Below are 25,049 nucleotides of genomic sequence, written 5' to 3'. Positions count from 1 at the left end.
TATATATATATGAAAATACGGCTTGTTGCAATTGAAATTCATCATAATACCGATCCAATTTATTGTAATCGAATAGTTAACATGTTGGTTAATAGTGTTTTTCTGAAACAAAAAAAAAAAAATCATTGACCTATCAAATTATGTATTGATCGAGCAATGAAAATATTTAAATAGCTCAATTATCTGTTTTACGGTAAATATTTATATTATACACAGGTTGAATTGGTGGATGGATCCTCATATCTTGGGCTACCACTCCCATTCTCCATGACCACGTTGATCTGGATCGAGGTGTTACTCATCGGGTACATCGAGTTCCAGAGGAACGCCGAGCTCGACCCGGAGAAGAGGCTTTATCCGGGTGGATCCTACTTCGACCCATTGGGCCTCGCGTCCGACCCGGAGAAGAAGGCCACCCTCCAGCTCGCGGAGATCAAGCACGCCCGCCTCGCCATGGTCGGGTTCTTGGGCTTTGCCGTGCAGGCCGCTGCCACTGGCAAAGGCCCACTTAACAACTGGGCTACCCATTTGAGTGACCCACTCCACACCACCATTTTCGACACTTTCGGATTTTTCTCTTAAAGTTCTACTATAATCAATCAATTAATTCGTGCCTCGTGTGTTAAATCACAATTACGAGGTTATTGTTGTCTTGTAAAGATTGTAATACTCCTGTTTTGTATCGATAACTTATAATTCTGTATCTCTAGGCAACGTTACCTGTATCGTGTAGGGATGACAATTTTCCTCACAAGTTTGAGGCTCTGCGGGAAAAACCCGAAACGGGGACGAGGATATCCAATTTTTTGGGTTCGGGTTCGGGGATTTTTTAAAATCTCTGAAATAGTTCGGGGCATGGATTAGATTATTATTCTATCTCCGAAACTCATCTTGAAAGTAATATCAATAATAAAATAATCATATTATTAGTATTAATAATAATATAATAATAATATTTTTTAAAATATTAATAATAATAATATTATTATTATTAATATTAATAGATAATAATAAGTCCGTCTTCGTTTTGTCTTATTAATATTTTTGAATCGGAGATGAAAGTGGAGATGAGAAGTTGATCTTCGCGGTTTTGGGTTCGGGAAAAAAAGGGGATCGAGATCGGTATGCAGGTGGGGATGGAATTCGAGGACAAGGATGAGGATGAGAAGTCCGCCTCATTGCCATCCCTAGTCCCGTGTAATGTGATGTACAATTATCCGAGTATTGATTTTTTTCCTTCCGACGTTTGACTGAGGTGTTTTCTTATCGTAAATTCTTGGTCTGGTTCCCATTGTTTTTTTCTTTTGGGAAGAAATTAAATAATAAATCTTCCGAAGAATCACCCCTATGGAATCCAGATGAAGCTTTTGATTGCTTCAATTCTTTTAATTCCTCAATTGTGTTGTAGGAATATCATTCAAACCGATCCAATGTATTTATTAATGAAGGTAAAATAATGAATTTTAGATTCTTTCTATTTTATTATATTTTTAGATTTTATCTGAGAACATCTCAAATTTCCATTGCAAGTGGTTTTTGAACTCCATTGATTTCCGAAATCATTCTTAAAATTTCTGTTATCTAGCACATAAATCACTTCGGCACCAAGTAAAAAAAATTTGCAAGTTATTGCGTTAATCGTGATGTTAATGTTGTATACACTGAAAAAAAGTATTGCTAAAAATTTGGGGAGTTGGCGAAATGAATGCTCCATATTTCCAGTGACCTTTTCAACGCCTGCTTAGGTTTATAGCTTAATTAACAAAATATTATTACTTCGTAGTTCTATATCTGTGTCGATTCTTGATATGTTTTTATTACCTTTTTGTGTTGAGAAGTTGAATATGAATGGTGACAAGTTGAACGTGAACGCTGATTGTTTTTCGACACACTTAATGAGCTTGGAAGCTTTCACATCCAGCATTCACATTTGTACAATTTGAAGACAAATGCAATTGAAAATTGGCTTCTAGTGTTCACAAACCAAAGAGAGCTCTATTTTCTTAGTTTTCTATTCTCTCATTTTATAGGATTTAAATGCCTAGTTCTATAATATTAGTGAGTTGTTTGTTATCATGTAGTAAGAGAGTGCCTGTTCTCTTTGAAAATACAGTGAGTGGTTGTACACTATAAAATATCTGAGCGAAATTATTTTCATATTGACCATAGTTTTTACGTTTATAATTTTTATGGTTTTTTAGGTAAATCTTGGTGTCCAGTTTGATTCTTTATTTTCAAATTTTTATTTCAAGATGCCTCACCTGAGACAAATAAGTGGTATCAGAGCTTTAGTTTAAATTTTTAAAATTCTGAGTATGATATGTGGTTGAAGCCTAAACTGATCTTCTATATCATAAAATATTTTTTTGAGATTTTTTAAAACGGGATTATTTTGTCTAGTTTTGAGATTTTTTAAAGCGGGACAGTTAAAGGAATTCACTAAACTGGCACCGAGCTAATATGATAAGTGAAAATTTTGATATTCGAAATTTTCAAAAATTTCATTTTTCATTATATGAACAAGAGTTGTATCAATGATACATCGGCACTCTCAGATCGTCGATTGAGGTTATAATGAGTTCGAAATCATTTATTTACCGAATTGAGAATTTACTTGTTAAATGATTATGTTAGTAGTGGTGACTACTAACATGTACAAATTCTCATAAATGTTCTAGAGGAATCTAGAATTAAATTAATCAATGAGTTAATTTTATAAATTAAATAATATTTAATTTAATATATATACACACATTTTATATGGTGATATAAAATATGTGTATATATGATATTAATGTATCATGTATTGTTAAAAATTAATAAATACGTTATATATATTAATTATATGAGAAGTTTCAATATAATGAAATATAGATTTCTAGTACCACAAGAACTAGGAGTTTTTGTGGTAGAGGGACTCCTAATTGGATTAGGACTCTCACTCTATATATATACCATGAAGGGTCGTAATTTGCACACAAGTTTTTGCACACAAAGCAAACAAAATCCCTCCCTTCTCTTGCATTGAAGCTCTCGGACACATTGTGTATAATCAAGGAAAACTTCGGCCAAGTGGTTCCTTATACCGTCGCGCCGTCGTCGCTACACCGTATCCGGATTTTGGAAATTTGAAGGCCATAGTCTAAACGCAAAATTGCTTGCGATTTCTAGTGCAATCCAAGCGAGGAAAATAGTTTCTGATCATGTACCTGATTAGACAATCAAAACCAGAGCTCCGTTCGTAGAGAATTACAAGGAAGACTATCTCCGCTTAAAAATCAGAATAATTTGGAGTCCAACGTTTTACACGCGTATGTATAAATTCTAGACACCTTATGAATGGTTTCAAACACAAGACGCCCAAGCACCGTCTCGATTGTCGATACGTAAAAATTTTAAACTTCCGCTGCGTCTTGGGTGCGAGAATTCGATGTCTCAACAGCACTTGCTCAAGGTGTCTATGTTTTCACACTCTTGTGTAGGCTTTGACGCACCTGAGTCTCCATATACATGAAATGAGTAAATTTGTAGCGATATAAATTTATTTATAAAAAATGAATATACAAATGAAGATATTCGAACTCATAATCATGATTCTAATAAAATATAGATTGTACATTCGTCGTAACATAAACAATTTTTCGGAACGTGCAATATATTGTTAGAATAGTAATTGAAAAACGAAAGCCAATCCATTTATGGTGACGAATCCTTGAACCTAACACGTACATATGTGATACACCTCCCTAGCATCTCCACCTTCCCTCACATGTATTTTTTTTAAAAAAAATTTCAAAGAATTTGTTTGGGCTAAAAATAATTAATTATAGAAGCCCAATTTAATTACAAGCCCAATTAAATTATGGCCCGTCAAATGAGCAGCCTAATTTCTATCAAGACCAACTAACCACAAACCGCTGATCCTGGGAAGACAGGAACATATCGTGAGAGAGTAGTGAGAAAGATCATGGGCTCATGGGGGAGTGGAGAGAAACTACACGCAACCGCACAGTGAAGAAAATGAAGGGATCGGCAAACAGACATAGGGAACACGACTCAACTCTACACAGACAAAGATCTGCAAAATACTCTCTGCAAAAATTCAATCTCCAAGCACTAGTTTTTAATCGTTCCAGTATATTCCCAGCATTCTCTCGTTTTAGATTTCAACAACTTTATATGTTTTATTTTTATGTCTTGTAAATTCCTACGGTTTATTGAAAATATAAACAATGTCAGGGGTTTATTCCTCAAATTCCAGTAGTTTTCTTCTTTTTTGGCGTTATATTAGTTTAGGAGATTAGAACCGACGATCGAATTTAGGATTCGCTTTCGTTTGATAGTTAGAAGTTAGATTTTTACTGTTTTTCACACAAATCGGTGCATCTTCGCACCTGGCACGCCCGCAAATACCAAATATTGTGCAAACATATTTTTGGCACGCCCGGTGGGACCGCACTATGCCGCCAAGAAGAAAAGAAAACGTCACTCAGGAGAGCGGGGAATCTCTGGCTAATCAAGAGGGAACTCAGGTTCCACAGCCAGAGCAACCTACTGTTGAACCACATGCTGAAGAAGTGGATCTGCATATTCCTACTACGTACGACCAAGTCTCAAACAAGGTGATGGAAGAACTGACTGCCATAAAGATTGAGGAAATCTAACTGGCATTGTCTAAAGCGATGGCCGACTATTTGAAGACCCTTTTTATTAAACCAAGTCAGTCTCTTCAAGGAGAACAAAATACCGCTGTCAAAGAAACTGGTCAGGGAAGCAACCAAGTGCATGAATCTGAGCAGGGAGTAGGAAACTCAAGGGCCGGTGATCCTCGCCGCCCGGAATTTACTCTCCCAAATCAGCCAGAAAGAAGGTATACACCACCTCACAGGAGAGAAGAAACCTTAGGAGGGAGGGCTCTGCCATATCCACGTGCTCATGGAGTGGGGAGTTCGAAGCATCCTGTTACTCAGGTTTACAGCGTGACAAATCCTCTGTATCAACCGGGAGCATATGAAGATATGTCACAGATGGATTATCAAGGAATAGATGGGGGCTTCCCAGGAGGTAGTATTGGTTTAAATGCAGGGTTTCAGGCTCGGGGGGCAAATTACTATCATCACCAATTCCTAGCTCGGAACATCCACGGGATTGATCCTGAAATAGTGAGAGAGACTGTTCAAGAGCTATATGGGCCGGCTTTAAGGCAGATAGACCGCCCAGAGTTCCACAAACCATATCCGGACTATATATACGTGAATAACCCGTACCCAAGGGGTTATAGAGTTCATGACTTCAGTCTATTATCTGGGGAAGATGGCCAGTCCAGCATGGAACATATAGCCAGGTTTACCATCCAGTGCGGGGAGTTAGCCAACTTGGAGAATTTCAACAATTTAAAGTTGCGGCTATTCCCGAATTCTCTCACAGGGACTGCATTTGCATGGTACGCTTCACTCCCCAGAAATTCAGTGATGAGTTGGCAAGAGATGGAAAGACAATTTCACATCCAATTCTATAGAACAGAGCCAGAAGTGTGTATTGCCGATTTGTCCAGAATAACCCAAAAGAAAGGAGAATCTGTGGAGTCTTTTATCGACAGGTTCAAAAAGATGAAAAACAGGTGTAAGGTGTTCCTACAAGAGACCGAGTTCGTGAAGATGGCACAAAAAGGGCTGGATTTTGAATTAAGGAAGAAATTCCAGGGTATGGAGTTCAGGGATTTCTTTGAGCTAGCTGCCAAAGTGGCTGAATACGAAGAACTATTGCGGGAAGAGTCATACAAGAAGAAAACTGTTATGGGGTCTTATTATCAGGAGGTGGAAGATGTGGCATTGGCAGAAATTCGATCAGCTGGTTCTTGCACAGTTCCCCAGCTAAAAAAGAAGCCAGCTGAACTTGAAAAGAAGAATAGCTCCCAACTCCCCAAAGAAATGCAGTATACATTTGATGTGTCAAAGACCGAGGAAGTTTTTGATTTCTTGGTAAAAGAAAAATTCATCACATTCCCACCTGATCACAGGATGCCACCCGCCGAAGAGCTGAAGGGACGAGAGTATTGTAAGTACCACAACTCCTACAATCACGCTACTAAGTCTTGTTGGGTGTTCAAGAACATTTTGCAAGACAGGATTAACAAGGGAGTCGTGAAATTCCCTAACAAACAGGAGTCTATGGCGGTGGATGATGATCCTTTTCCTCCAGTAGCTTTAGTTAATGTGAATGTGACAGATTTGAGAGATATTCTCAATGAAAAAAGAAGCCGATCCTTTGCAGTGAAAGACCGAATAATCAAAAAATGCTGGATCCCTAAGGGTCAATTGTATGAAGCCACTGGAGGATATAATACCGATCGACTAAGAACAGTTCAGCAGCGTGTAACCAGAAATGTTGGCGAATCCGCGGCCTCTAGGCCGAGGAACCAACATTTCCTCGAAAGACCAGTGGTGGAGAGTCAATGGTTTAGAGGGGAGTCATCTCGCAATCAGCACCAAAGGTATTCGGACATGAGAAATGCATATGAAGTTGAGTCACGAAGGGTGGAAACCAGGAAAATATCAGCTGATCAAGGCAGAGAGCGGCGTGCATATGAAATCTCAAAAGGAAAAATGATTGAGAGTAGGACAGCAAGGCCCAGATACGTCCTTCCAGCTAGAGGGGAGTTCAGTGAATCTTGGATAGTGGCCCAACACAAAAAGTTCCCTAGGCCACCGACTAGGACTCAAAAGAGACGGCTGTTGAGGGAAAGAGCTATTGCAAGAAGAGAGGAGTCCGCTAAGTTGAGAAATGAACCCACAATTGATGTTCCAGTCTCCATGAATCCAGTGGGGAGTAAATCCAAGTTTGGAAGATCGGCGACTGAGGATAAGTTGGTAGAGGATGATGATGATTTGTTAAGCGAAGAGGATGATCAAAAAAGAAAAACAATTAATTTTTGCGTTGTAGAGTTTCACATCACTGTGGATTGTGCCACAGGAGTGGTGATATTACCCGAGAGATTTAAAATGATGGAAGAAGAGATTGGGGAGTTGATGTCCCAGGAGTCAGTGTCAAAGGAAGAGCATGCAAATAAGCTCCCTGAAGGTAGTTCAAGAGTGATTATAAAGGAAGACCACCCAAGTAATCCTAAGCAGGTGATACTTGAAAAACCTACACTGGCCATGACCAAGCACATAAGGCCGTTGTACATCAAGTCCCATGTCAATGGGAAACCAGTGTCTAGGGTTTTGATTGACAATGGCTCAGCTGTGAATGTTCTTCCAGTAAGAATGTTAAGAAATTTGGGCAAAACCGAAGAAGATTAGATTCCTACTGAGGTTTCTGTTGCTGCGTTTACCGGGGAAACCACCAAGACCATTGGAGTATTCCCCGCTGATGTTACTGTAGGAAGCATGTCGTCTTTATGTGCATTTTTCGTGGTAAACTCCTCCGCCAACTTCCAAGCGTTGTTAGGCAGAGATTGGATCCATGCAAACCAGTGCATTTCATCTTCAATGCACCAACTGTTGTTATTTTGGAAAGGGGATGATGTGGAGGTTGTAGAAGCGGATGGACAGCCGTTCCAAACAAGTGCAAGTGCAGTGGAGGCCAGATATTACAATGGGGATTTCGGGCCTATCAAAATTCGTAGCAACAGCAAGAAAGAAAATCCATTGTACATGCAAACACCGACTCCAAGCTCGGTGTTAGAAAGAATCCTCAAGCCTACTGTTATCGTGCCGCCTAGGCCGATAATTCAGCCGCTGATTGAGGAGATTGATGATTGACTTGAACCAAAAAGAAAAGGAGGTAGCTGCAACCTCCATATGGAAGGCGCATGCGCAGCAAGTCCTGGACAAATTAGGGAAAGAGGAAGCATGGGACACCTATGGAACTGAGGTTGTTCAAGAAGAAGAATACGAAGAGGATGAGCTCCAAGTTGATGAATTGTTGATGGCGCCATCTCAAATGGAAGATGGCCAACACGAAGTGCAAGATCCATTGGAAGAGATTAACTTGGGGGAGCTGGAGAATCCAAAAGTAGTATATGTGAGTAAGCTACTGGAAGAGCAGTTGAAGCAAGATCTGATCAGTGTGCTGAAAGAATACAGAGATTGTTTTGCATGGAGTTATGATGACATGCCAGGGTTGGACCGGAAATTGGTCGAACACCGACTTCCACTCAAAGATGGATTCAAACCATTTCAACAGTCATCGTCGCATGTCGAAAGAAGTCGAGTTGAAAGTAAAAGAGGAAGTCGAGAAACTGTTGAGGGCCAAGTTTATAAAGCCAATCAGATATACCGAATGGCTTTCGAACATTGTGCCAGTCATGAAAAAGAACGGCAAGATCAAAATATGCATTGACTTTCGAGATTTGAACTGTGCAACTCCCAAAGATGTGTACGTAATGCCGATACCTGACATGTTGATTGATTCAGTGGCTAGGCATGAGCTGTTGTCTTTCATGGATGGGTTCTCGGGCTACAACCAGATTAAAATAGCAGAAAGTGACACTCACAAAACTGCATTCAGATGTCCAGGAGCTGTTGGTACGTTTGAATGGCTTGTCATGCCATTCGGGCTGAAAAACGCAGGGGCCACGTACCAAAGGGCTATGAACTCAATCTTTCATGATATGATAGGACAGCATATTGAAGTATATATAGACGATATTGTTGTGAAATCCAAACAAGCTGCCGATAACGTTGAACGCTTGAGGAGGAGCTTCCAAAGAATGAGGCAACATGAGTTAAAGTTAAATCCATTGAAATGTGCCTTTGGTGTGAAAGCAGGAAACTTTTTGGGATTTCTGGTACATCAGAGAGGAGTTGAAGTGGATAAAAACAAAGCCAAAGCTATTATGAAAGCAAATCCGCCTAGGAACAAGAAAGAGTTGCAACGCTTCCTTGGGCAAGTAAATTACTTGAGGCGTTTTATCTCTAACCTTGCAGGGAAGACCAAAGAGTTTTCACAGTTGTTGAAGCTCAAAGACAGTAGGGAGTTCAAATGGGAAGATTCACATCAGAAAGCTTTTGATGTGGTAAAGGGATATTTATCCAATCCACCTGTTCTTATGCCTCCAAGGTATGGAATGCCCCTTAAATTATATATCTCTGCTGCCCATGAGTCAATTGGATGTTTACTAGTTCAAAACAATCACGAAAGAAATGAGCAAGTCATCTATTATTTGAGTAGATTCCTTACTCCAGTAGAGGTAAAGTACTCTGTGATTGAAAAACTATGCTTAACATTGTATTACGCATGTACTAAGTTAAGACATTATTTGATTCAATCAAGAGTGTTTGTGGTGACTAAAACCGATTTGATTAAATATATGCATAATAGACCCATCCTCTCTGGGCATATTGGCAAATGGTCTTTAGCATTGGCCGAGTTTACATTGATCTACTACCCCCAAAAATCAGTAAAGGGCCAAGCTATAGCCGATTTTTTAGCTGATCATCCTTCACTTAATGAGTCTATTGAAGAGCAGGTTGGTTTTCCGGTTTGTGGAATAGATGTTCGACCATGGGAGTTGAAGTTTGATGGATCAAGTACAGAAACAGCAGCCGGAGCTGGTATTGTGATCACCTCCCCAAGAAGTGTGAAAACCGCTCTATCCTTTAATTTGGGTTTTCCATGCACCAACAATCAGGCGGAATACGAAGCACTGGTCATTGGATTAGAAATTCTGAAAGATTTAGGGGCGAGGGAATTGTTAATATCAGGGCATTCTCAGCTGGTACTCAAACAGCTGTCAGGGGAGTTCAAATGCACAAGTTTGTCCTTGGCTCCATACTATACCGCGGCATCCCAACTTCTAGATGATTTCGAGGAAGTGTCATTAATACAAGTCCCAAGACAAGAAAATTGGGAGGCTGACGAATTGGCACAGGTTACTTCGGGATTGAAGATATCTCCAGAACTTACACACAGACTAGTGTTGATCCAGAAGAAAAACCACCCTTCAATCCAGCAAAGGGGAATTCAGGTAGACACGGTCAATTTGGATATAAACTTAGCTAGTGACTGGAGGGATGATATAAAACAGGTGTTAGAATCAACTAGGAGAGATATTCCACATGGATTAAAAATGAGAGCTCTGAATTACGTCTTAGTGGAGGGAGATTTGTACAGGAAAGGTTTGGATGGTTTGCTCCTCAGATGCATAGGTTTTCCAGAGGCTTTGGAGATCATGAAGCAAGTTCATGAGGGAGTATGTGGAGCGCATCAATCTGGAGTAAAGATAAGATGGTTGATAAGGAGGTATGACTACTATTGGCCGTCCATCCTGAAAGATTGCATCAAATACGCTAAGGGATGCCAACCATGTCAGAAACACGGGAACATCCAAAGAATTCCGGCGGATGAACTCCACAGCGTTGTCAAACCATGGCCGTTCAGGGGCTGGGCCATGGACTTAATAGGGAAAATCTACCCCGCATCATCTAAAGGCCACTCATTCATCCTTGTGGCTACAGATTTTTTCACCAAATGGGTAGAAGCGGTGCCTTTGAAGAAAGCGGAGCAAGGGGATGTCATTAACTTTGTGAAAGAGAATAGTATTCATAGATTTGGAATTCCATAGTCATTGACCACGGATCAGGGAACTATGTTCACGGGCTCAAATATGAGGGAATTTGCAGAAGACTATGGAATCAAATTGATAAACTCATCCCCCCATTACCCACAATCCAACGGACAGGCCGAAGCATCGAACAAAATTTTGATAAAAATTCTGCAGAAAATGATGGAAGAGAATCCCAGGGATTGGCCACGGCTATTATCAGAAACTTTGTGGGCATACAGAACATCCAAGAGGACCGCCACTGGAGTGAGCCCTTTTTCCCTTACCTTTGGCCACGATGCAGTGCTCCCATTAGAGATCATGGTGCCATCAATGCGAGTGGCAAGACAAAATGAACTTTCCCTTGAACATTATAATGAAGCAATGAGCATGGAGTTAGAAGAACTAGACGAGCTGAGAATCCAAGCATACAATGCTCTGTTGATACAGAAACAGAAGGTGGCGAGAAACTACAACAAAAGAGTTAACAAGAAAAGCTTCCATGAAGGAGAAATAGTGTGGAAGGCCATACTGCCATTAGGAACAAAGGATAGGGAGCTGGGCAAATGGTCTCCCAACTGGGAGGGACCATTCAAGATACATAAGATGTTAGACGGAAATGCATATTGGCTGTCAAGTTTAGATGGTCATCCACACAAGAGATGCATAAACGGCAAGTATCTCAAGCCGTATTTTCCAAGTATGAGGGAAGAAGTAGAAAAAGCGAGCGAGTGAGGCGAACAGAGAGGCTAATATCCATCGGGGAGTTGGCCTTTAGGGCCACTTTTGTATTGGTTTAGTTCTTTATTTCAAGATGTCATGTGATGTAGGCCTTAGGGCCACTGAAATAAATATATGTTGTTTATGTTTAAACAATGATCGAAGAAAGTGGGACTGTAAACCACTTTCATTATTTTGAAGGCCCTTTGTTTCAGCAGGGAGTCGGCCTTATGGCCACTTATTATATATGCATTCGGTCGATATTTCTAATGTTCTTATTGTACGAGAAATCATGGTGAAGTAGTCCGTACCGCCATTATATAAATTGATTGTTTGCATGTGCAGTGACAACCATGAAGTAGGCCTTCCGGCCACTTGGAATATGGTAAGAAAGAAATACCCCGAGCAGGGAGTTGAGCTCACCGAGCGGAACAACGAGTAACAAAAGAAGAGCAGAAGAAAACGAGGGCGTTATGCGAACCCCGAGAGGAACCAGAAGTGGACTTTGGTATAGAAATAGGCTATCCAGCCATTTTGTACGATTTTTAGCTTCATGATGTAAAATTTTGTTTTAAGTAGGCCGTAGGTCCACTAATGTAAATATTTGGTGGTTATGATTCAAAAAACAAGAAAGATCAATTAAAGTTGGCCAATAGGCCAAATTTTATCACATTGAATTCATTTTGTCTCAATAAGGAATCAGGAGAGGAAATAATCGCGAGCGGAGAGTTTTAAAGCCAACCTATGGTTTTGCTTGAAGAAGTGAGGTGGGTTAAACATCCAATACACAACACCCCGTACAAATCCACAGTCGTTCCACATCCAGCACCCAACAACCACAACACCAATCCAACAGTTAACAACTATGAAGCGGAATCACCGCATGCAAAAACAATAAGTAGACGTGTATGCGGGAAAGGGGCCCGACTGAAGTGAAAATGCATAGACGTGTATGTGGGAAAGGGGTCCGACTGAAGTGCAAATGCATATACGTGTATGCGGGAAAGGGATCCGACTGAAGTGCAATGCATGCAAATGGCTGCTTGGGTTGGGGGATGTGACCCAAGTGATGTGCAACACACAAAGAAAATATTAGAGTTACCTCTTGGTTGCCAATTCATGGTCATATGCATGTTCATTAAACAAGAGAGCCAATGATCTAGCGAGGAGCTATGCCAACACATGGCTTGAATCAGTCGTTTGTCGGTGGGGTGCACAAAACCACCCAACTCCCCACAGGAACCGACACTAGCAAAGAAACAAAGGACAGTGGCATGTAAACATCTACAAAGAGCCAACGTGGAAATAACATAGAGTAACATGACAGTGATCAATATTGTTGCAAAACCAGTCGTCATTCCCTCAAATTTCTCCAGGAGAGTCAAAGTGTCTCAAGGTTAATCATACAAAGCAGAAAGAAGTAAATAGTATACTCCAATCAAGACAACAAGAAATTTCAGGGAACCGAATAGCATCACATAGCGCTCGAGAAAAATGGAGAGATGTTACCAATAGCTGTGGAAGAAGCGGAAACAACCGAAAAGAAATTTTGTTTGGCCGTGGTAGTCGCAAAACCATGGCTCGAGAAGGGAGTAGTGTTCTCTCTTGCATGGAAGCAAAAACTAAAACCCAATTGAACTCCGGTGGACAATCCAGAAGCAACAGCCAAAGGAGACGGCGAGTAGATTCCGATAGAAGCAGTGGTGAACCGGGGAGCCACGGCGGTTGGGGTGTCGGTCTCGCCAAGAATGAAAACAACAAAAATTTTAATGTATTTTTCTTTGGGAAAATTTCACAAACACCATTAAGGCGCAATGGTGAGTAAAGTAACTTCTTGGTTGGAACAACTAACGTAAGATGCAGCATTTACCTGGTAGGGATTGACGATACTGGTCATGGTCGACGGGGAGTTAAGCTTGGTGTTGGTTTCTACTCAGCTTACTTGGTTGCTGAGAAGGTTACTGTAAATACTAAACATAATGATGATGAGCAATATGTATGGGAGTCCCAAGCTAGTGGCTCATTCACTGTTACCAGATATGCTCCCTGTGAAAACATGGGGAGATCTAAAAGAGGACCAGCTTGAATACCTTGAGGAATGCAGGTTGAAGAGTCTGGTCAAGAAGCACTTTGAGGTTATTAGCTACCCAATCTCTCTTTGGGTGGAAAAGACTACAGAAAAGTAGTTCTTTGACTACAAGGATGAGGAAGGNAATGAATATACAAATGAAGATATTCGAACTCATAATCATGATTCTAATAAAATATAGATTGTACATTCGTCGTAACATAAACAATTTTTCGGAACGTGCAATATATTGTTAGAATAGTAATTGAAAAACGAAAGCCAATCCATTTATGGTGACGAATCCTTGAACCTAACACGTACATATTTGATACACCTCCCTAGCATCTCCAACTTCCCTCACATGTATTTTTTTTAAAAAAAATTTCAAAGAATTTGTTTGGGCTAAAAATAATTAATTATGGAAGCCCAATTTAATTACAAGCCCAATTAAATTATGGCCCGTCAAATGAGCAGCCTAATTTCTATCAAGACCAACCAACCACAAAGCGCTGATCGTGGGAAGACAGGAACATATCGTGAGAGAGTAGTGAGAAAGATCATGGGCTCATGGGGGAGTGGAGAGAAACTACACGCAACCGCACAGTGAAGAAAATGAAGGGATCGGCAAACAGACAGAGGGAACACGACTCAACTCTACACAGACAAAGATCTGCAAAATACTCTCTGCAAAAATTCAATCTTCAAGCACTAGTTTTTAATCGTTCCAGTATATTCCTAGCATTCTCTCGTTTTAGATTTCAACAACTTTATATGTTTTATTTTTATGTCTTGTAAATTCCTACGGTTTATTGAAAATATAAACAATGTCAGGGGTTTATTCCTCAAATTCCAGTAGTTTTCTTCTTTTTTGGCGTTATATTAGTTTAGGAGATTAGAACCGACGATCGAATTTAGGATTCGCTTTCGTTTGATAGTTAGAAGTTAGATTTTTACTGTTTTTCACACAAATCGGTGCATCTTCGCACCTGGCACGCCCGCAAATACCAAATATTGTGCAAACAGAATTATTATATTCTCTCTATCAAATAATTGCCCCATTGGGGATTCCAATTAGCAGCATTGGTGATGAGTAGGTGTCCCCCAAAATTAAAAATATTATGAATTCGAATGGACGGAGAAATTTTCATATCAATTCCCCTTTTTAATAAACATATACTATGAATTTTTTAAAAATAAATATTTAAATGGACGATTTTTTTTTAAAAAAAAAGAAATTTTAATCTAGGAACAAAAGAGCATGCTTTTCAAATTGTTGCTTTAGCCCCCCACCCCCTTTTTTTTTGTTTGCAAAAAATGTGTATTTTACTATTATAGACAAATAGTCGATAAAGACCAACTTTATAATGGAATTTTGAAACTATGAATTCTTGTCCAAAGTTGGCCATTATGAGGAGAATTGGGCACATGACATATGACTTTGCACAAATTTCAAATTTAGAATAATAAACTTCTTTTTTTGTAATTAGTATTGTCTTATTTTTTAAAAAAAAATTATGTGTTTAAATTGATTTATTCAGATTTAAATATTGTCTGTTTTGGGACTACGTGTTTTTTTGAAAAATAAATATAAAAAGGGTAAAAAAAATCTTTAAAAACTGTGTAATTGTGATAAAGTATTTAACATTCCGCTATAATAATATTTGATTCAATTAACTCGCATACAATATGATACAATTTAGTCTGTAGAATAAGACATTGATCGATTATTCATCTTAGTTTTATCAAATTTTTGGCTCAAATTTTATAAATGATTAGTGTGATGCGTCATTATTTATCAAATTATATTGATTTATCATTTTTATATCATGAATATTTTATCATCTTATCCATGAGCCAAGTGATATACCCTATCAATTAAAATTAAACCTCTAAAACGACTAACTTTTGATATTTTTTGTAAAATTTTTCATAATTTCAAAAATTCTTTTTAATCGCTTAACTTCTTGTTCCACATTTCTCTTTATATCCTTTTTTTTTTAATCATAACATTTCAATTTCAAAAATTGAAAACCTTTTTCTTTCAAGAAAAAATCGATAACTTTAATTTTATTTTTTAAAAAAAACATATTTCTTACTCATTTTTTTGCTAAAGACCACACACTTCTCACGTGTCACGACCCACAAATATTAATTATTGTATATATTTGGCATGAATAAAAAGTCACATAGACCAAAGTTTAATGTCAAATTTAAACGTTGTAGATACTCCAAATTTAGAATGTGATTTAATCAATAAATCACCTATCCGAATAATCTAAAAAAATATTAGAAACTACTACCTATTTTTTAATTGTCCCAAATATATACTCATATGCTATATTTAGCAATATTTTTGAACTCTTTTACTAATATACCCGTAACGAAAAACGTACAATATTTTTTTAAAATGAATAAAATAGAGTTAAAATGAAAAGTCTATATATATTTTATTTTTCCAAATTTTTTTCTTAATTTGTGTGGAAAAAAGAAAATCTAATAATCGAGACGAGATGGATTACCACTATTTTGAAAATGAGAATACCACACTTACCTTGTATCCTTTTTACTATTAATCATATATTGACAATGATTTAACATTAATTAAAACCATAATTTCTGCATATGTAGACTTTCAAAACCTTAATCATAAAATAAAAGAATATAAATAAAGCAGGATCTACAAAAACTTTTAATATAATTGAAGAAAAACATATATAATTTAGGAACTATATTATATTAATTAAATTAAAGATTTTTTAAACATGGATGTGAGGGTGAACTGATTTTCAAATCTTCACTTGAATGGTTTTTTTTTAATTCTAAAAAGATGTAATTAAAACGGAGTGTCCCATTGCACAGAAGAATCAAGCAAGAGTCCCCTTATTCATGAACTTCCTTCCCTTTTCTTTGTTTTTCTCACATTCTAGCGTTCCTATCCCTGTCGAGAGAAAAAAAAAATCTAAATCATCTGAAAAATACAAAAAAACCCAGTCTGTGAGAGCCAATATCCACCGTAAAACTACAAACTGAATAGCAATCCTCTTTCATTCTTGCAATCTCTCTGCAATTTTTTCCATCCATAATCTGTCTGTTTCGATAGCAATGGATGTAAGTGCTTAACATTGTCTGTGTTTGTTTTCCGACTTTCTTTTTATCTGTCTTGATGACTGTGGTGGGTGTTTCTTGGTTTGTGGGAACTTTTCTGAGGTTACCATCTGTGATAAAGTTGGAATCTTTGGATAGTTTAGATCGAAATGTCAGATGGGTTTGCGGCACTTGTGTTTGGTTTGAATGGTGTGGTAAATATTTGTGTTTCTTGTGAGAATGATCAGAAAATCTAAATTTTTAAAAAAAAAGTATTTTTCCTGGATTTTGCTTCACTTATGCATAGCCATTATTATGTGTAAACGAAGGGAGCTTCCTACTCAACCAGCTCATCCAGATAGATTTGCAAGTGATCTGATACTGTGTTAAGTAATGGTGAGTTGATAGATTTTTTAAATGACAGCAATTTATAAACGAGAATTAATTTTATCACTTTTTAAATTGTTCTTGGTATCAATCAATATACATTCGTGAAATGTTCAAGAGTTGGCTCACAAGCTTTCACAAGATCAGGTGAAAATTCGGGACGGGCTCGAATCGAATGGCTAATGTTAGCGCACCTCATGGAATTACACTCATATTTACTCATATGTGATCTTATATGCAATTATGTTAAATGACTAACTTTTGAACCTTTTTCTGTTGCTTTATGTATTTAGCGAATGGATTTGATCAAAAGATAAGATAGTTGGGATGATTTGCATGTACTTTGATTTAATTTCTTTGGAAAATGTAGGCATCCGTACAGTTTAGGCCACAAAACAGAAATCTTGCGATGGTTATGAGGGAAGTGGATGAAGATCTGGCTATTTTTTTGGGAGTGCGGAACGTTGAAAAAGAGAGGAGTGAACATCTTATTAAGGACTCTGATGAACTTGATGACTCAGCAGGTACTCTGATCTTGGTTTAATCCTAATTTTTGTCGTAATTCGTAGATTTTTTTTTCTGTGTTTGTCTCATCATTATCAGTTAATCACATTTCTTTTGTGTTGATTACTATGATATGAGATCAAGATTTTTGTTCATGTGGTTTAAACTAACTTGTGTGCAGAGCAAAAGTCGGATGGCCCCGTTTTGGAATCAAACGGTTTAGAGCTCGAGATTGTTCAGAGTGCAGCGGATGAAAATTCCCACAATTTGGAGATTGATGAGAATGATTATGATTCGTAAAACTTTTACTTTCTCATCAAATTCCCTCTGGCTTTCGCCTCATTTCTTGGGATTCTTGTCTTCTTGAATTGTCTTTCAATATCAAATCATGTTTTCAAGTTCTCAATTTGCATCTTACATAATGATGTCTTGGCATTTTTCGAAGATGAATCTGAGATATTTATAAATATATTGTATTGCTCATATTAGCCTTACGGTGTCCTGTTTCTCGTGTCTGATGCTAACATTGAACCTCTCTCAGGCTTTATGCACAACCCGATTCCACTTTACATCCTTCGGATGCGTTGGAAGTAAAAGATTCGGAGCCGAGTTTAACCGAAATTACAAATGGTGGAGGCATGGCACTGAAATCTGAGGCAAGTATTGAATGTGAGCTTTTTTTAACGTTTCTATATTGCAAACAGTTGGTTTGACATGATTCTAAGATTTTGTATCGATATTTTTCGTGCTTTATGGTGCTATAACGTTTTCTATTTGATGAAGTGGTCTGGACCCAACAGTACTGACTGTGTTACTTCTGCAAATAAAAAGCCTTTATCATCAGGTGATCAAAGAAAGACCCCTAGAGCAACAACACCAAATAGAGGAAAATCAGCCCTGCCTGCAGAATCGACGCCTTCTCGTGCTTCCACAACTACTTCCAAACCAACACTACTTTCTTCCAAGCCAACGTCCGCTAAGTCGAGCTCCTCTACTCCTGTAAGAACCACACCACGCTCTTCAACCCCGGTTGGCAGGCCATCTATGCCAGTCAGTTCAAAGCCTGTACCGAGGTCTACTGCACCTACATACAAACCAGCCGCTGCATTGACCACTTCTGGTCTATCTGGTTCTGTGAGAAAAATGGGCTCCGCGACTATGAAAAATCAAGGATTGAACCCCTCAGAGATTCTCTCTTTGTCACATGATGCCTCTGAAAATCCGAAAATTCTGATGCCTAAAAGGACAGTATCAGCGTCCAGGGGAAGGCCGAATGGACATGCTTCTAATTTGTCTCGTAATGGAAAACGAAGACAAAACTCATGCTCTCCTGCTAAATTACGCACTCCAATTACTAATACTGCTCACAAAAATGGGAGCATGATACAATCAAGAAGTCGAGGACATAACAACAGGGACGATGATGTGAATCCTGTATTGATAGGTTCGAAAATGGTTGAAAGAGTAGTAAACATGAGGAAACTAGCTCCACCCAAACAAAATGAACACTCATCTCATGATAACTCCAAGAAATCCTCCCATGATAATTCGGGCTTCGGAAGATCACTCTCGAAAAAGTCTCTAGACATGGCTATAAGGCATATGGTATGTTTACATTTAGCATAACGAATTCTCAATGAACTCCTAATCATTCGAAACTATCCCAAACAGAGTCTGCATAATTCTTTCTATTGGCTCACTGATGATCGGTTTCCATGGACAGGAAATCAGACTAACCATTCCCGACGACTTGCACACCTTAGCAACTCGTGTTTTATCTTCTGTCTCTGCTAAATATGCTTCAGCTAGTAAAACAGAATCGCCTCTAACATCGAGCAGTGACAGTTTCAAGTCCAGCATATATAACAGTTCGCGCTTTCTTGATGGGAGTGAGACAGAGGACAGTGTTTCCATTGATAGTAAACACTCAACCGCCTCAAGCCAGTAAATTTGGGAACTGCTGAAATATGAATATATGATTTATTAAAGAGTGAAAATATTGCATTTGGACATGTATTTTTAGGTGATGATCCTTTGCCGTATCAGAAGACTATTATTATATCATTATGCAGTGAGCGGCTCCGGAACAAGAACATATGCAGCTCTGTACTCGAAGCAATTAAAGAAACAGTGAATGAGGATTGTGTAAATTTCAAAAAGTGGCCATTATTGTGAGGTGCATGTATCTTTGCTAATCAATATATATATCACTATTTCTCAAATAGCCAGAATGACCTTTCTCATTGATCTTTTGTCACATCCTACTATGTGATTCCTCATTTCTATAAGAGCACCTAACACCCACCACCTCATCAAAAATCATAGGGTCCACATGCTACATACACATTACATTAACACATCTATTCTCCCACATTCATTTTAACATTCACACTCATTATTTTTAGGTCCCGTTGTCCACTCATTCATCTTATTCTTACTTTAAATTAAATAAATTCAATTTCAAATTTATTAAGAAATTTAAATTATTATTATTTTATATTAATAATAATATGTTTTTATATATTTAGTACGTAAAATAATTTAATTTTATGAGTGTCACTTATTTAAAATTAAAAATTTATTATAAACCTAAAATAAAACGGTACAACATATAATAATTAATAACGCTTGCATAAAAATAAAAGGAAATAAATTAAACTTAAGAGAAGATGCAAAATACTAATTCAAGGATTGTTGTTGTATTGTGATCAAATATGTTCAACTAACTCGGCACGAAGTTGGTGATTCCAAGTGCTACTTTAAACCAATACATTAAATAACATTAAATAAGGAAACTACGTTTAGCGAAGGTTTGTAAAAACCCGTCGCAAATAGCGACGGTTTTCTCAAACGCGTCGCTAAATGTCCAATTTTATTAAAAAAAAACCGGACGGAGGGGCGTTTATAAAATATAAAATATAATTAAAATAATTCAAAACAAGTGAGGACCGCATGTCATCAAATCAGCGACGGTTTTTCAAAAATCGTCGCTAATGATGACGGTTTTTCACAAACCGTCGCTAATTGTCCAATTTTTTTAAAAAAATAAACTGACACTGGGGCGTTCAATTCTTTGAACGCCCCATACCCTCTCTCCTGTGACGCCCACTAACAATGGATAGGGGTGTTAAATAGGTGTTATGGGTGCCCTAAAGAGGGATGGATGTAGGATTTTGGTTTGGACTTTGGAGTTGCTTGTAAAAGACATTAAAAAAACTAAAAAGAAAAAGACAAAAATTTCATCGATTATATTAAATAAACATCAATGGTATGTTTTTAACATTGAAAAGAATTTGACGTTCTTTAAAATTTTCAAGTCAATACAATTTTTTCTTAGCAATTTCTCATTCAATAAATATTATCAGCAATCAGGGAAAAAATCATCATACATTGATTAATTCTACCTTGTTAATTTTTTGTTAATACATGATCTATTAGCAATATAAAATTTCACAAAACCAAATTTCCACCTCTTATTTTATTATATATAATTTATTATTATTTCAAAAAGCATTTAAGATTACTCGTTTATTTGAAATCATGATTTTTTAAAAAAAAACTTGACATTAAAACTAAATTGGAAGCGATGAAGTGTTTGTTTTTTAGAATTATGATTTCATACAAGAAGCTTTTTCTGTGAACACTCAACCCAAGACAAGACCATCTTCAAGAAAATAGCAGCTCATGAGCCCGAGAGTTTAAGTCCATGAACTCGAGCGTTGCGTTATGAATTTGAAACTTTGAACTCAACGTGTCAGCTGATTTCTCACTTTGTAACAGTTCCTTCAATGCATTCAATTTACTTCAATTATCAAATTTGAACACCATTGACACTCAACGTGTAACAGCCTTGTAATAGCTGATTAAGGTCCTTCAATAAGCTGTTAAAAGAGCCTTTAAATAATAGCATCTTCAGCTTACTTCTGTTAGCCTATATATTCCCAAGTTCAGCATCAGAAACTCGTCACGAAACCAAGTATCAAAGCTTCTATATTCCACCTAAAGTTCTGTCCAAATTCTCTGAAAGTTCCAACACCGATTCGGTCCATTTCGGCAACAAAATTCTGCTCATTTTCTGTCCCTTTTCGGAACCCCTCAACATCATCAAATTCGATCATTTGCTGCAGCAGTTTTGTGACCATATTCGAATCCCCTGCAGCAGCCCATTTCTTGTCGCATTCTCGTGAGCTTTCGACCTGCAACAGCCTAGTTTCTGTCCAAACCTTAGCAGCAACATTTCCAAGCCAGAACTCTGCCTCCAAGGTCAATCAAGAAGCAATCTGAAAATCCAAGCAAAAAGGTTGTTTACTTCTACAAAACCGAGCAGCCTTCCTCCCCAAGTTTTTGATCAAAGCTTCGATAAAGTTCGAGAATTCCTTATCCAAGTTCGAATCTTTCCAACAATTATTCTTAAACGATTTTCTTTGGATCAATATCAAGTAAATGAGCTTATATATATATATATTGAAAGAAATATTTTATTTTTAATTTATCTTTGTCTTTTATTTAAATTGAAAAAAAATTTAGACTAATTTGATTTGATTTAGTAATGAGATTTATTCATAAATAATTTAACATTGACATTTATCCTATATGATTTGTTTTTTATATTTATATCTAAGATACAATATCTTAGATTTGAATAGAGTCTTATTCCTAATAAACTCTTGTTTCCATGTTTGTAGGATTTTGTTCTTATGAAAAGATAATTAGGTCAAGATATGAAGATCTATATATATTGAATATTGAGAGAAGAACGTGACGCATTGGAGAGGACTTTTACGCAGCTGCTGGAGCTTTTCTGAATATGCACAAGTTCAGTATCGGAGATTTTCATGTTGATGAATTTGAGTGATCGAATCACGTTTATGCCGTGTTGCCGATTGGTGTTGAAGACACTAGAAGAACAACACTGACGCGGAATGTTGATCGAAGAGTATTCTTCTATTATTTGTTTTAAGCAACTTCAGTTTACACATCTAGTTTTTAGTTTGGTTTATTTTTGATGCATTTTAATTCTTTGGAGTGTCAAAGAATTTGGTTTTGTTGTACTCACTAGTATTGTTTTGGTGTAAACAATTTACATATTTTTCTAGTGAATTTTTGCCACATTGCACATGTTTTGATATTCATGTGTACAATTGACCTCACATGCTGAGTGTTTCGAAACACTCACGCCTCTTATTTCCCTCCTCAGATAAGGGCTAAAATCAATTAGAAGAGGATGAACAACACATGTTTTGGAGTTGGTGATCAAGTTCGAGACAAGAAGTTTCAAACATAAATTTTAGTTTTATTTCCATTATTTTATCACTTTCGTATTTATGCTATGCATTGTAACAAAAGTCCTGATTTATTTAATAGACTGAATTTTGACTATTTTATGTACTATGTGGTTTGTTTTCACGATTTCAAATTGTTAAACAATGTTGATGATGTGTTTTGATATCAGGACGTGACATTTACACCAATTAATAGGTACTTACCGATTTTCAATAATATGACAAAGAACGCTGTTATGCATTCAAAAACCCATCTTGTAAAGTGATTGTAGCCCACCGCATTTAAAGTGAAATATATGTGTCTCACGTCGCCACCGTTCAACAAGAGCAGTAATAAGATGATTATCATATACACGGAAGCCACATTATAGAACACAATATAATCTCATATGATTTAAATATGTCAACGCATGATTGTGTTTATTATTTCTAGAAATAACACATAGATAAGATTTTCTAAACGCTTAACTCATATATTATTTTCAACATTTTCAAGAGAAACTATATATGAAATATGCGTCGATTGCATATACAGAACATCGGGATTTTCTGGATCTTGATTAGCAGTCATCCTGTTAAAAATCATAAATCAATATTAAAAATAAATTAATATTTAATTAATTTTATATTTTTATTTTAAGCGAAGAAATTTGTATTTTAAAAGATTTATGAATTTTAGCATTTAAAGGTCATATTTAATTTATCTAGTGAAATAAAAGAATGTTAACATTTTAATTAGCAGATTTTGAAAAGTAGATAGTTAAATCCTTTCACTCGAGATATAATATATTAATAATTATTTTACATCTTAATTAATTAGTTTGGTTATTATTTCATTTATTAGATGAATTTTGGATTTTAAGCATATGTAATTGCCATTTTTCAAAATTGTCCGATTTAATTATTTATCATGACATTTAAATGTTTAATAAAAGTTGTGATTTAATTTAAATTAACTAGTTAATCTTTTTTTAGTATTAAATAGGAGGATTCTCAGCCTCTCACTCACAACTCACGCCTCACACACACTCAAATACACACTAGCCGCACACACACAATAACGTGAGATTCAAACCTAGGGTTTGGGTTTTTGGCTTCCTCTCTTAGCAGCCACCATCAGCCGACCTTCACCCTATTTTTCCTTGAATATTTTTGTCACTTTTGAAGCAAGGAATCACAGCAAATCGTTCTCTGATCAGCCTCCATCTCCCCTACATCGGTATTCGATAATTCGTGCGTTTAAAACACAAAGACATTTCTAAACCCTTTTTTGTTGCATTGATCACGTTATATACTGTATTTTGATATGAAATATGCATGAAAATTCATTGGTTTGATTATATGAATGGTAGAACGTTACCGATTTCGTTTTCGTTTCAAAATACGTATAAACTTCCACGTTTTCTTGAGTTTTTTTGACCGCAGGCTTCGCTGGACCGATCCGAAGGCATGCAGCTGTGTATGGTTGTGTTATGGGGTGTGTTTAGATATTATTAGGTGGTCCGTGATGGTTCGTTAAGATGATAGTACAACAGGAAGTCGCAGGACACAACTGCTACGCCTACGAGTGGTCGCGGCTTCGGCCATGTGGTTCAGTGCATGGCTAGACCAGGGCTTGTGGCTAGGGTCTAGGCAGGGTATTAGGGTCCCGGGGTACAACTGGTCTTGATCACTTAGGGTCTGATTGGACAGCAAGAGGGCTCGAGTTGAATTAGGGCCGGGCACGCAGGTTGGAGTCTCGTAGGAGGTTGCTCATGGCTAGGGTTTTTCAGGGCTGGTGAGTGTGTCATGGGCTGGAAAGGGTCAAACCATGTCTTAAGTGATGTCTAAGGGTCGAGTCTAGAACTTGGTTCGGACTTGGTTCGAGTTGGAATCGGTAGGGAGTCGTACGGAGCGCATATGTGCCAAAGTGTCATTCCTTAGGCAGCTTGTATTCGATAGATTGATGTGCATGGTTCGGTCATGGTTCGAGGCTGGATTAGAGTCTTGGACAGTAGGTTGGGATATAGTACATGTGGGTCGAGTCCCGAGTCGATTTGTAAGTCCTAGGTGGTTCTATTTAATTCGAGATTCGTACGCGTCCGAACGCGTGTTTAGGGGTTGTTTCGGATATTATTTGAGGATGTTGTGGCAGCATGTCCGATGATGATCCAAGGAGGTCAACAATGTTCGTAAGTATGTATGACGTGTAAAATAATTATTTTTGAAGTATGCGATTTGTCTTGTGGCCAATTATATTTATAGGTTTGGAAGCCGTAGAACGTGTCCAGGGACCTCTCCAACCCCTTCGGAGGAATTATGTTATATGTGAGGGAGTGGACATCTAGTCAAAGGGCTGTAGTAATTTCTGTCGGCTCAGTACCGTGGTTAGTTTGATCAGACGATTTATGTTATGTGCCACTTGCATTAAGCAGAACTATACGCAAAATGATTTACGATTACGATTATTTATGACGAG

At 37.4% G+C, this 25,049-nt stretch overlaps 3 protein-coding genes across 10 annotated transcripts in view; all 3 read left to right on the top strand.

The window, feature by feature from the left end:
- LOC140962658 (chlorophyll a-b binding protein CP29.2, chloroplastic-like) overlaps nucleotides 1-703 on the top strand; it is a 1,248-nt gene extending 545 nt beyond the window's left edge. Inside the window, exon 2 of the mRNA XM_073421608.1 lies at nucleotides 175-703. Coding sequence (XP_073277709.1) covers nucleotides 175-582 — 408 coding nt within the window. The 3' untranslated portion in view covers nucleotides 583-703. The remainder of the gene's footprint in view (nucleotides 1-174) is intronic.
- A 7,683-nt stretch (nucleotides 704-8,386) lies between these two features.
- On the top strand, nucleotides 8,387-10,567 carry LOC140962657 (uncharacterized). Its single transcript, XM_073421607.1, has one exon. The coding sequence runs from the start codon at nucleotides 8,387-8,389 to the stop codon at nucleotides 10,565-10,567; it is 2,181 nt and encodes a 726-aa protein (XP_073277708.1).
- A 5,626-nt stretch (nucleotides 10,568-16,193) lies between these two features.
- Nucleotides 16,194-19,325, top strand: LOC140963029 (uncharacterized). 8 transcript variants are annotated; one of them, XM_073422240.1, is made up of 7 exons: nucleotides 16,199-16,442; nucleotides 16,726-16,814; nucleotides 17,188-17,329; nucleotides 17,491-17,605; nucleotides 17,851-17,965; nucleotides 18,093-18,914; nucleotides 19,033-19,325. In XM_073422240.1, the coding sequence occupies exons 2-7, from the start codon at nucleotides 16,812-16,814 to the stop codon at nucleotides 19,255-19,257; spliced, it is 1,422 nt and encodes a 473-aa protein (XP_073278341.1). In that variant the 5' UTR covers nucleotides 16,199-16,442; nucleotides 16,726-16,811; the 3' UTR covers nucleotides 19,258-19,325. The 8 variants fall into 8 exon arrangements, with proteins under 8 accessions (XP_073278343.1, XP_073278336.1, XP_073278341.1 ...); XM_073422237.1 differs by having other exon boundaries at nucleotides 17,176-17,329; XM_073422242.1 differs by lacking the exon at nucleotides 16,726-16,814 and having other exon boundaries at nucleotides 16,194-16,442; nucleotides 17,176-17,329; nucleotides 18,141-18,914.
- The last annotated feature ends 5,724 nt before the right edge of the window (nucleotides 19,326-25,049 follow it).

Source organism: Primulina huaijiensis, chromosome 17 (assembly GCF_012295235.1).
Source record: "Primulina huaijiensis isolate GDHJ02 chromosome 17, ASM1229523v2, whole genome shotgun sequence".
Lineage (NCBI taxonomy): Eukaryota > Viridiplantae > Streptophyta > Magnoliopsida > Lamiales > Gesneriaceae > Primulina > Primulina huaijiensis.
This window is presented reverse-complemented; position numbering and strand designations above follow the sequence as displayed.